At 40.1% G+C, this 11568-nt stretch overlaps 1 protein-coding gene across 8 annotated transcripts in view; it reads right to left on the bottom strand.

Moving 5' to 3' along the window:
- INO80D (INO80 complex subunit D) overlaps positions 1-11568 on the bottom strand; it is a 46440-nt gene that overhangs the window by 14447 nt on the left and 20425 nt on the right. For all 8 annotated transcript variants that reach the window (XR_005626534.1, XR_005626518.1, XM_039698631.1 and 5 more), the window contains exons 7-11: positions 6442-6666; positions 4423-4532; positions 2382-2515; positions 687-904; positions 137-294 (exon numbers count right to left, since the gene is read on the bottom strand). Coding sequence is in view for 6 of the 8 variants with exons in the window: in XM_039698631.1 (XP_039554565.1) it covers positions 137-294; positions 687-904; positions 2382-2515; positions 4423-4532; positions 6442-6666 (845 nt within the window). In the remaining 2 variants the exon portion in view is untranslated. The remainder of the gene's footprint in view (positions 1-136; positions 295-686; positions 905-2381; positions 2516-4422; positions 4533-6441; positions 6667-11568) is intronic.

Genomic DNA, 11568 nt, shown 5'->3' with positions numbered 1-11568 from the left:
TAGAGCAAATGCACACTTCCTTCTCCAGAATTTATTACCTCTGTAGAAAAGCAAGCAACTCCTCAAAATGCAGTTAGAAACACTCACTTCTTCAGTTCACTGACTGTGTTCATGCTAGCATAAAATAAATTGGTACCTTCAAAGAAATCAAAATCTTGCAAGTCATCGGGCAGCCGTGGCAGGACATCAGAGAAGTCCTCCTGATTCAATTCCAAGTCATGTGGAATGTCTGTGATTTCATTGGCGATATCATCAGGCAGCTCATCGGCACTGAGCTCGGGCGTGGAGGGGCTCCTGAACAGAAAGGAACATTAGTCCCTGGTGCTCAACTCTGCTTGCTCCAAAGGACAACTATCAGTGCATATCTATCTACAACGGATGCTTCCCCATATATCTTTTCCTCTATTATCTAGAAAAAATGCTTTTAGGTAGTTTCTTTAGGAAGTTTACACTTAGGCTACTCATTAACTACGTAAGAGGCAACATCAGGAGCAAGATATTCTACCCATCAAACCCAATCAGTGCTCAAATCCAAAACTTTTAATAACCCACTCTAAAGGTTTTTTCAACAGTCACGTGGAGATGCAATTTTTAGCCCTGCTCCAGCTGCTGCTTGGCAGCTTTGTGCAGAGCTCACTGGCAATGCTCAGGCCAGCAGTGGGAAGCTGGGCAGGAACAGCACTGACCGTATGTGGGGTATCTCTACTGGCAGTGAGACACTGGCAGGCATGGTGAGGTTCCCTTGGGGCACTGCAGGAGGAATGGGTTTCTGGGGCCGGCGTGGGCCTCGCCTTCTCTTCTTCTTGTGTTTTTTGGTAAGTGCAGGTGGCTTCGTTTTTTTCCTGGGTTTCCTCTGCTGCTGGTGCTGAACTTTACGGGAGCTGTCCCCTCTCAAGAAATTATCCTTTGGGAGCAAAACAATACCAACAGGAGCATATTAAGAACAAGTATTACTTTCCTAGCTTTTTTCACCCTGGTCATTCCAGAGACATGGGGAATGTAATGCAAGAGGGACTGTTAGCTTACACCCAGACACAGTTTCAAAAACTGAGCTGTTTCCTTCCTCATTAACCCCAATGGCAAAAATAACATGGACCAAATTATGAGATATTGTAAACTGGAGATTGTACAGTGTCACTTTAAAAAATTATCACAGCAAACCCTAACTAAAAAGTGAAAAACAGTTAACCTTTATCAGCATTCCTGTAAGTATTAAAGACAAAACGCTGTTGTGAGGTGGTGTTAATGTGGATAATGTGCAGCAGCTGAAGCCACAATCCTCAAGTGCCTGCTGACATAACAGAGGGACAGCACCGAGGAGACAAAATTAATACTGCTGGACTAGGATAAGAATGTGGGTAAACAATTATGGCCTCATTGCTTCTGAACAGCAATCACTGACACATTAAAAAATAAATAAAACCATCATCAGTCTTCACTTGCCATCATACTGGGAATGGCAGAGGATTATATTTGTTACAGAGATAAACCTTGAGGGAGATACTGAAGATTGCCTAGAAGAGGGGGAAATCCCATACAGATCTGTGTAGCACAAACCCTCACATTTCAATCCAAAAAACTCTATAATTCACAATTATTGGAAAGGCTGGACAAAAACAGTAACAAAAAACTTTTAATAACCCAACAAAACAAAAAAAATGCAGTTTTACACCTAATTGAAGGTAGGACAAGAAGCCTTGAAGGAAGGACAGGACAGAAGTGGGTGTGTGAATTATCCTAAAGGTTTTGTTCTGGAAGATTGGTGTCATAAAAAAGAGAGCAGAGGACATCAACTTCATTTCTCCATTCTCTCAGCTTGAGGTAGGTCACTGCTTTGTCTCTGGGATCCATGGATCCCTGAAGGAAGTTAGAGATAAATTCTAATAGTTACTAAAAGGTAAACAAAGTAGCAAACCCATAATTTCCATCCTTGCAATTGCTACCTACATTAGCTTTAGAAAGTACTTTGGGCCTCGTGTACTGAGACTGTTTAAGATGCAGTGTTCTTAATTCCATGCTCACATTACATTCAGATTCAAGGACCAGGAATGACCCCAAATAAAATTATCACAGGACCTCTCACAGTGATCTTCTATTTCTCAATTTAAGACAGCAATCAAATTTCCTCCAGTGACGAATATTCCCACATATACTCAAATATTCCCATTATATCCTCAAAACTACATAAAAGATTTTCACGACATACTTTATACTGATTGGGAATGTTTGTCAAGTTTTACCCTTTTAAGAAAAATAATAGCAAACAAGCTCTTAAGTTCATAAGCTTGCTAGTTGTCAAGGAAGACTTCACAGGCAGACTGGGGTTAAAACTGCTGATCATCCCAATACACAAATAAATACAACAATGGCTTTGTACTTACCATTTTTTTGGCATGTTCTTCGCACAGAGGTGTCTGATGTGTAATGTCAAAAACTGGCACAGAGCACTGCTGACCATCTGCAAACTTGGCTGTGCAACTCGAGAAGAGCTGCTGAGAACGGTTCAATAAGATATCTGAGCATTTCTGCATCAGGAATAACACAAGACAGTGGTGGAGGAACGCCCTTTGATTTATCAATCTGATAAAGATCAGAGCCTTCAACTCTATCTGTCCATAGATCCTATTTTTAATGAGTGCCTTAAATTTGCTATTCAAGTTCAAAGCTAGGTAAGGCTCAAACCCAACTTTTAAAGTGAAAAAACTGCATTCATGCAGAATCTCTAATGATTTTATTATATACTGAGATAGTTTTATAAAAGCAGCTATTTCACTAATGAGTTCTTAGCAAAAAGAAACCTTTTCCTGGAGCCTTAATCAATAGATCAATAGTAGCAGTTGGAACAGTGTAGTCAACAGGACTATTTCCTTACAGACTAATGACAATCCATACTGAAACATTAAAGAAAGAGTATTTCTTAATTCAATCTTTTAAGGTACATTCTTGGCATTTATCTTTAGAGCACAGACAAAGAAGTTTCAAGATCCTTCCTGCTCCTCCAAAAAAAGAGATGTGCAAGCAGACAGAAAGGTCAAGTAAATCCAAACGTAATCTTGCTGAGATTTCCTTCAGAAAAATCCTTAGCAGGAGTAAAAATGTTTCCAGACATACAGCAAATCAAACAGATATTTCATTGTGTCTTTTTTCAAACAACATTAGAAGCATTCCTTCCATCTTGAACAGTTCTCAGACCTAAACATCACTATGTATGTTTATAAAATGTTACAACAACAACAAAAAAAAAAACAAAAAAAAAAAGACAAAGAAAATGAAAAACCTGCAGAACAATCCAGAGAGCAGACTTGGATGGATGGGTCAGAACCAAAAATCTGTTCATTTTAGAGAAGAAAATGCAGAGAGAAAAAATGGGCATACATGCAAAATCACTAGTCTTGACTATTCTGCTCTACACACAGCAACAAGCAAGACCACTTAAAATTAAAAACTATCCAAACAAAAAAATCCCATCAGAACCATGAGGAAAATCCCACATACAGCTGTATGCCACGGTGCTCTCTCATAGAGGTTTTGAACTGCTCTGCAAACTGCTCTTAAGCAGCCTGCAAAAAATCAAACAATAAAATCAAGGCATCTGCAAAACAAAAAGACTGGAAAGGTGCTGCAGTTTGACAGTAGCTGAGTACATCAGCACTAGTCACTTTTAATATCAAACCAAAAGTTCCAATAATAGGAGTCACCCCAACAAAAGCACCAACAATTCTTCAGCTAAAAAGAAAAAAAACAAAATCTGCAGAATTTTTAAGTATTACAGGTCATAAGCCTGCCTTTTTATAGTCTTCAGAACCAAAATTCACATCTATTGTGCCCTCTTCTGAGATCTTCAGCCATTGACTTTCAACATTATTTCCAGGCTTTGTTTGTAATTCCAAGCAAAGGGAACCCTTCCTCACCTGGACTAAGAGGTTCTGTGACTCCCTTCTATTCTGTTTCTTTAAACAACGCAAAGTATGATTTCCATCTTTCTAGTCAGTGGAAGCCCTCTTTTTATACTATGTATAAAAACCTTTTTCCACTAAACTGGCACAGGAAGGCGGTCTACTGGAACCTACCAAGAACTGTATGAAAGCCAGGAGGCTGAAAGTCACATGGTTTGTACCAAGTCATTGTGAAGGATGATCATTTTGTAAAGGTTTCTTGCCCACAGTAAATACAGCTCACAAAGTAAAATGATGTTCCATTACAAATACCAGTAGCAGACTACTTATCCTCAGTGTCTACAGACCTAAATCACACAGTCAAATTAAAAGCAAAGGAGGTGCTTTTGTTAGTATGATGACATACTAACAAATAGGTATGTATTTGTGAAAACTTAGTTATCATGCAAAAATCTAACAAAAAACCTCCTAAAACAGAACAGCTTCCATGCCTGAATGCAACTCCCAAACAGAGTTAAGAGGATACGCTGAAAACAGTGCCTGGTGAATGGAAGGGCCTTGTTAGTGCACTGCTCTCCCTTCGAAGTCCCACTGCAGGTTGTTGGTTCTGTATCTCTCTGCCTTGCTTGGCTTGTGCTGAAAAGAAAGCATAAAAGAGTTTACAGACAAACCCCCAGTCTTGTGGGTACTTAACACAATTATTATACTGAATGTAGCACAGTAGGATGAAAAATTGTAACACACGTGTGTGTGTCATGATCCAGATGGGTGCACACTACTACCAAGCTCTACACAGGGACACAGAATAGATGTCAATGACAGGTGAAGGTGTGACTGTAGTAACAGGATTATTTCTTATTTCACAGGCCCTTAATTGTAATGAGAGGTGCTATGTGCTACTACCATGTAAATATTACAACACCTTGCAACAGAAAGGGCAGCAGTAGGTGAGTGTCAACACAGGTGACCCTCAAAACGAGGTCAGTCTTTAGAATTCAATGTACTGGGTATGCCTAGATGGGAGTCAAGTGCACTTCCAAGCCTGTTCATAAATCAAAACATGCCGAGCATCCCCAGAGCTTACATGCAAGCATGTGCTCAGACAAACTTAGACTGAGCTCTGGAGTGGCAGAGCCTGAGCGTGCTCAACATGGATAAAAGCTCTCCTCCATCAACGTGCTACAGCCCAATCCACCAGCAGGTGCCCGGAGCTGGGTGCTTCCCCAGCACAGCCTCTGTGCTTTGAGCCTGAGCTGCAAGCAGGCGCCAGACAGCAGTGTGGACGAGCACTGAAGCGTTACACAGCTCGCTCGGGGTTAGCCTGCTCTCCAGGCACGTGTCACCTTCATGGAGATAAAGCTGGCGATTCCAGGGCTGACTTGCACCTCTGTACACGTTGTTTTCTAGGTTGACAAAAAGTTGTCTGTAGCCTGACTGCTTTCCTTCAGCCATTTCTGTCATCAACTGCACTTTGACTGAGCAAAGTTTTAGTTAGCAGTGTTACTCCTGTGAAAAATTTTGTATCTGAAAAGACTGTGGTTACTTAAATTGACCAGAGCAGTGATGACAGGCACTATCTGGCTTTGTTGGTCTACCCAAAACAATGTAACCTTTTTTTGATTAATAAAAGGGAAAAATAATAGGGGGGGAAAACCAGCAAGAGCTTGTCAGTTCAGGTGAACTTTTGCTGTAGTGTTTAAGTTTGGAAAAGTTTATACACAACTTTGGAAACCAGTAATGGACTTCTACATTACACCTCAGAGCAGTTCTTCAGAATCAGTCCACCTCCCCAACAATGAACCCTTCAACTGTCATGAACACATCCCACTGAACCAGGAACAAAAGCACCTCATTAAACACAATATACTCTCAGTACCTAGCTCTAGTCTGCATCTCATAGTATCCACTACACCCCACAGTCACACATCCTGTAAAGCAAAACCCCAACACCAAAAGGATGCTTCTGATACCCCAAATGTAACACCAGGATTCAGACTTAGTCTGTTCCTGCATAAATATGAATCAACCAACTCTCCATATGCTGAGAGCTGGAGGGATGTTGACATTATCTAGAAAGAATTCCCACAGAAGATAACCTTCAAAGTTGTTAGAAGTTATGCATTTTGTTGCCAAGTTTTATTTAATGTTAGATTGAGTTAAATCTAACAAAAAGCATGAGCTTAAATTTGGTTTGCTGGGAAGATAATTAAGAGGAGATACAGACTTTTCCAAAAAAACTGTCTGAAAAACAAAATCTGAATTGGAGCAGTGAACTACAGACCACACCTTCTACTGGCACAGTAAAGGACCAGATATTTGGGCCCAGAAATTGCTGAACAAACCATCCACATTTTACAACACAAAGCTGTAGAAGGCCCGTCTTCATGGAAAACTCTGTATGCCACTGACAGGCATTTATCCTTCCTGCTTCTCCTGCCTTGTGCGCAACTACCGATTTCAGAGCTCATCATTTCAGCTGCTGGATGCCCAGCCCACGTCCGCCCTGGCCAGCCCCAGGCTCCTGCAGGCCCGGGGCAGCTCTAACCTGCTACAAGCACACGCAGCTCTCCGGAGTTCCCGCAGGAGCTGCCCCGCGCGCTCGGGCTCTCTGCTGGCCGCCTGCAGCAAGGCTTTCCGGAGCGTGTGCCGGCATTTCTTCTGGCGGGATTCTGCCCGCTCCAGGCGGCAGAGGTGCTTGTATTTCTGCTGAAAGTAAGTGCAAAGTCTGGTCACCCTGGAACTCCTGTCATCTGCATTGTCGTCATCGGACCTGAAGAAGGGAAAATAAAAACAAATATGCTTTAAGATACTACTTTTTTTTGCCCCCCACTAAGCTAATTTGTCATTCTAATAGAATTGTAAAGTTGGCATCCATCTTCTAGCCACACAAACATCCAAATTCTGATATCAGGCAGTGCAACTTGAGAAATAGCAAGAGCAGGACCCCTTTAAATTCTAAAGTTATTTGCCCTTCTTAGTATGTCATCATTAGAGATCACATCAATTTATCATCAAGTCTGACGCACTTAAATGTCTAGAGCCTGCTGTTCAAAAAGAAATCTATACCGTTAACCTTTATTTACTGTAAATGTCTCAGCAAATGAGACCAATGCTTAAATCAAAGTGCAATTAATGGAGAAGACAAGGGTGGGGAACTGTGTAGTGGAAATTTATTGAGGCACAATTATGCTGGAGAAGATGGTCAAATTCTAACAAGTACCTAGACTGCTGACTTCTTCCAATTCCTTTTTCTCTGCCAGGCGGTATATTCCTTTTTAAACCAAAATAAACACTAACACAGCTAATAGCTGATACTGATTTCCCCTTGCTGCAGAGTTGCAGTTGAGTTACAGTACAATAACAGAGAAGAAATTCACATCTAACCAAAGATACTGAGGGAAAGATCAAACCAGGGCTAAGCAATGACCGGAAGAAGGACTAATCCAACTCTCTGTTTGCTTAAGAAAGCCCTTCTCCATTTATCTTGGCTCTCTCAATGTCCAGGCACATATCAACAAGACCATCAAACCATGTCAACACATTCAGTTAAATGAAGTAAAAGTCATGAAACAGAAAATCATCAGTGGAACTTGTTAAAACAAGGTCCATGAAGCTAGCCAGAAGTTCTCCACAACAAGCACTAGTTTGCCAAATGAGTTTGTTGTCCATGGAGCAACAAAATACATGTGCTGAATCTCAGCAGACTCTGTTGAGTTTTTCCTCTAATTTGTTTTCCTATAGAACAGAGAAACTTTTGCCAACTTTCCTATCTGTAAGACAAAAAAAGGGCAGGGGAGAGAAGGGAAATCCAAACAAATGAAGCAAATCAAAAGGTGGCAATGTTCAGAGCCCGTGGGACTGAATGAGCTGACACCCAACCTGCCCACAGCAAAGGAGGCCACCCCTGAGACACAAGAGATGTGGAATACCAGCCATGATATTTACTAAATAAAGTAAGATCCAGAAATGCAGACAGCAGATCTTTCCCTGAAAGGCACTATGGTGAAGACCTACTTTTTTTCTGGAAACTCTGACTCTATTTACACGTGGGCCAATTGGAAGAGACTGCAGCCATCTCCACTAAGGCTTTCCATGAAAACTCTGCAGCAGCAAACACTGCCTTTGTCACAAATGCATATTTTTGTGAAGTTTCATGTAAAGTCAACCATACTATGTATTTTGTGTGTTAAAACAGATTACAACTTACTTTCTAGAAGCATAAATTCCAAGTAATTAACCTCTGCAATTACATGCTTAGCAGCAAATACAACCTATGTTAAAAATATGTAACATAAGCAATGTTTAAAATATTTTTATATTGAAAATTAAAAGAAAATACACTTTTAAGATCTCTTAGGAAAGAATGCTTACTGGGGAAAACTACCTGTTTAGAAAAAATTGACTGTGGGCTAATTGACTGTGGCTATATGTTAGTAATGCATTCCTTTCCCAATGCATTACTCAAAGAGGAAAACATAGCATATATATTTATTGGTAGGTTTAATATCTTAGATATTCCATTTAAAAGCCTTGTTCTGGGCCAAGACTTTTAAACAAAGTTACTGATTTAATTTTAAATATGGTTAAAAATTAATTCTAAGAATACCAGGAGTATTCCTTATGGGAAAGAAGTTTCTTTTGTGTGGAAAGAGTGTTTTTTAATGTACATTTCTCTCTATTTGAGACTTTTTACATCTCTCACATTGAAAGAGCCAGAAAAAATGACATTATATGCTAAAATATTTTTGATCTTCAGTTTATGAGATCTTTTTTTAAAATAGATTAAGACATATATCAAAGGTATAGAAAGAAATCATGCCTGCAGTGGGCAAGGGCTTATTTTGAGCCAAAATTTCTAAAAGCCAGTTTTTAAAAGCCTGTTCAGAACTTTGTTCTCAGGCCACTAAGATTAGCCAAAACATTTATATGTTCAAAGAAACCTAAAAATCTCAAAATAAAACCTTTCCTCTTCAGTAGGCATGAAAATGAAAGATACTTTTATTGTTGCTCTTTCATAAACAAGTTTGCCAAATTCTATTTAGTTTATTCTCCTAAGCTGCATATAGAACTTCTGAAGTTCAACTTAACATGTGGCATTTCATTTTTACAAAGATTTCTGAAAGTGCACACAAGCCATTTGATAATCTAAAATGCTTTCTCCCAACCCTTCCCTTTCAGACTGTCACGTAGAAACATCAGGGGGATTATTGCTGAGCGTTCCTGAAGAAAACAAAGACAGCACAAAGCAGCAGAAAGGAAGAGCAAAAGGGTGAGCAGCCAGGCACCACCAGGGAAAGAGGAGAACATGCTCTCTATTCTGAGACAACCCAGTAACTATACTACAAATCCCTCCTTACAGAGCGTTTTGAAGAATCTTCCTTTCTTTCTTTTAGTTACTCTACTTATTGGGAGTTATTAAATCCAACTTTTGACAACATAGTGTTGATATTTAATCCTTTGAGGGAGTTGGTATTTTTCAAACTTGCTACTTGAAACGTTTACTTTATCTATATTTCAGAGTAGGAAGCGAAAAAATATTTTGTTATAATGTCATTTGTTTTCCAGCACTTTCTAAGATACCAGACTCAGTAATCAAATAATCTAAGGGGAAGCTTCAGTAATCTGCAGCAGGGAACAGCCCCTGCTTTCTCTCCAAATTGCTGCTCCCACAAGGGATTCCTCCCACCCCAGCAACTTTCTCTGCCAGCACCCAGGCTGCACCGTACCCACTGCCAGCTCCTGAGCTATTGGAACTCAAGCATTTTTGCCTGCCTGGAAGCACTGTGTCCCGAACTCCTGGGACCACAGGAACACAGTTTTTCAAAATTAAAGCACAGAATAATAAAAGCAAACATTTGGCCTGCGTTTCCACAGATGATTGCAACAATATGAATTTTACAGATTAAAAGGCCAGAAGGCAAGTGAACCAAAAAATGTATTATTGTTGTCATGGTTTAACCTCATCCAGGAACTAAGTATCACAGTGCTGCATGCCCCCTCTCCCTGCATGCTCACTCTCCCTGCTCCCACCAGTGGGATGGGGAGGGGAATCAGAAAAAAAACACCTTGTGGGTTAAGAATAGCTGACTAATGAAAACAAAGTAAAATATACTACCACTATTTATTGTAATGGAAAAAAAAAAAAAAAAGAAAAAGAAACTCCAAGAAAAACAAGTGATGCCCTATACAGTTGCTCACCACCCACTGACTGATATTCAAGCCTACCTCAAGCAGTGCCCGGCTCCCCCCAGTTTATGTTCTGGCCACGATGTTCTAGGCTGTGGAGTATTCCCTTGGCCAGCTGGGGTCAGCTGTGCTCCCTCATGGCTTCTGGTGCACCCCCTCTCTGGCAGAGCACAGGGAACTGAAGTGTCTCTGACTTGGGGCTAGCACTACCTAGCAACAGCCAAACCATCAGAGCGTTATCAACGCTGTTCTCCTGCTGAACCCAAAACACAGCATTGTGCCAGCTGCTGAGAGGAAAATGAGCACTATCCCAGCCAAAACCAGGACACTGTTAAGACATTAATTTTAAACAAATTGGTGAATTTTTGGGAGTTTAAGAGCAGCTAGAGTATCACACAAGAAGTTCAGCAGAGGTTTCCCCCACAATCACACAAGCAGAAATGCTGAGAACCAGCTGTCCAGTAGAAATTAACTGTTCATTTTCTTTCAAGAGTCTCTTCTGAGAAGCATTCCTCTAACTGTCTTCCATGCAGTCAAAAGGAAAAAGACAGAATGCAGTCAGCTGGTGGGGACCACAAGCTCCGATACAAATAAACAGAAAAAAGATATTTAATTTTACTAAGAAAATCAGCAAGTTTAGGTATGAAGTTTAGGTATTTAAGTTTATGAAATCCCCAAAGTTTAGGTATGTGATTTCAAAACCAAAAAGTTTTGGGAAAGAGTCTCCATTGGTTTTCTGGTAAAATAAGTCCCCAGAATTCAGAGCTGTAACAAGCAAGCCACTGGCTGACTTTAGGAGGCACCAGTCTGTACCACCAGATTAGCAAGGCAGAGTCATTTTGACAAATCAAATCTCCTCAGAAATAGCCTGAACTAATTCATCTTCAGCAGCAGGCAGACCACACTGCAGAAGTGTCAAAGTGAAACATTTCAGGTAATAAAAACCACTACAGAAGTCTGCAGAATAGGAACTCAAGTTTTAGAAGGTTGACATCAAGTGACTGCTTATCCATGATCAAAATTAGTAACACTGAGCAGGCTGATGGAAGTACAAAAGCAGCCAGTTGCATTCGAAACTTTATCCATCATGGATAGTTAAGACAGCATTTAACTGAGGTGCACAGAATGCTAGAATGGAAAAGAAAATGTCAAGATAAGGTATTATTTTCTCTCAGTATGTGAAAAGAGTAGGAAGAATCCAAAGGAAGTTAAGACAAATAGAAGACAAAACACACAGAGATGACCTTTATAAGTTGACAAAAAAATAGGGATCTATGGAAGAATCAAATCAAATGTCAAAGAGAGAAGAGTGTAAGGGAAGTTATTTAATAGATATATCTGCTGTGAAAAATTATGTATGATTTAGAAGTCTGAAAGTCTATTCATAATTTCCCAGAACATTTTATTTAAAAGTTGCCTTTTAAGTTAGAAGTAACATTTGTGAAAGCTCACTCTAAAACTGCTAATGCACTAAAAAACAACAGTT

Source organism: Passer montanus, unplaced genomic scaffold, assembly GCF_014805655.1.
Source record: "Passer montanus isolate IOZ18808 unplaced genomic scaffold, ASM1480565v1 scaffold1, whole genome shotgun sequence".
NCBI classification, from domain to species: Eukaryota; Metazoa; Chordata; class Aves; order Passeriformes; family Passeridae; genus Passer; species Passer montanus.
Note: the sequence above shows the minus strand (reverse complement) of the source record. Positions and strands in the feature narration are given on the sequence as shown.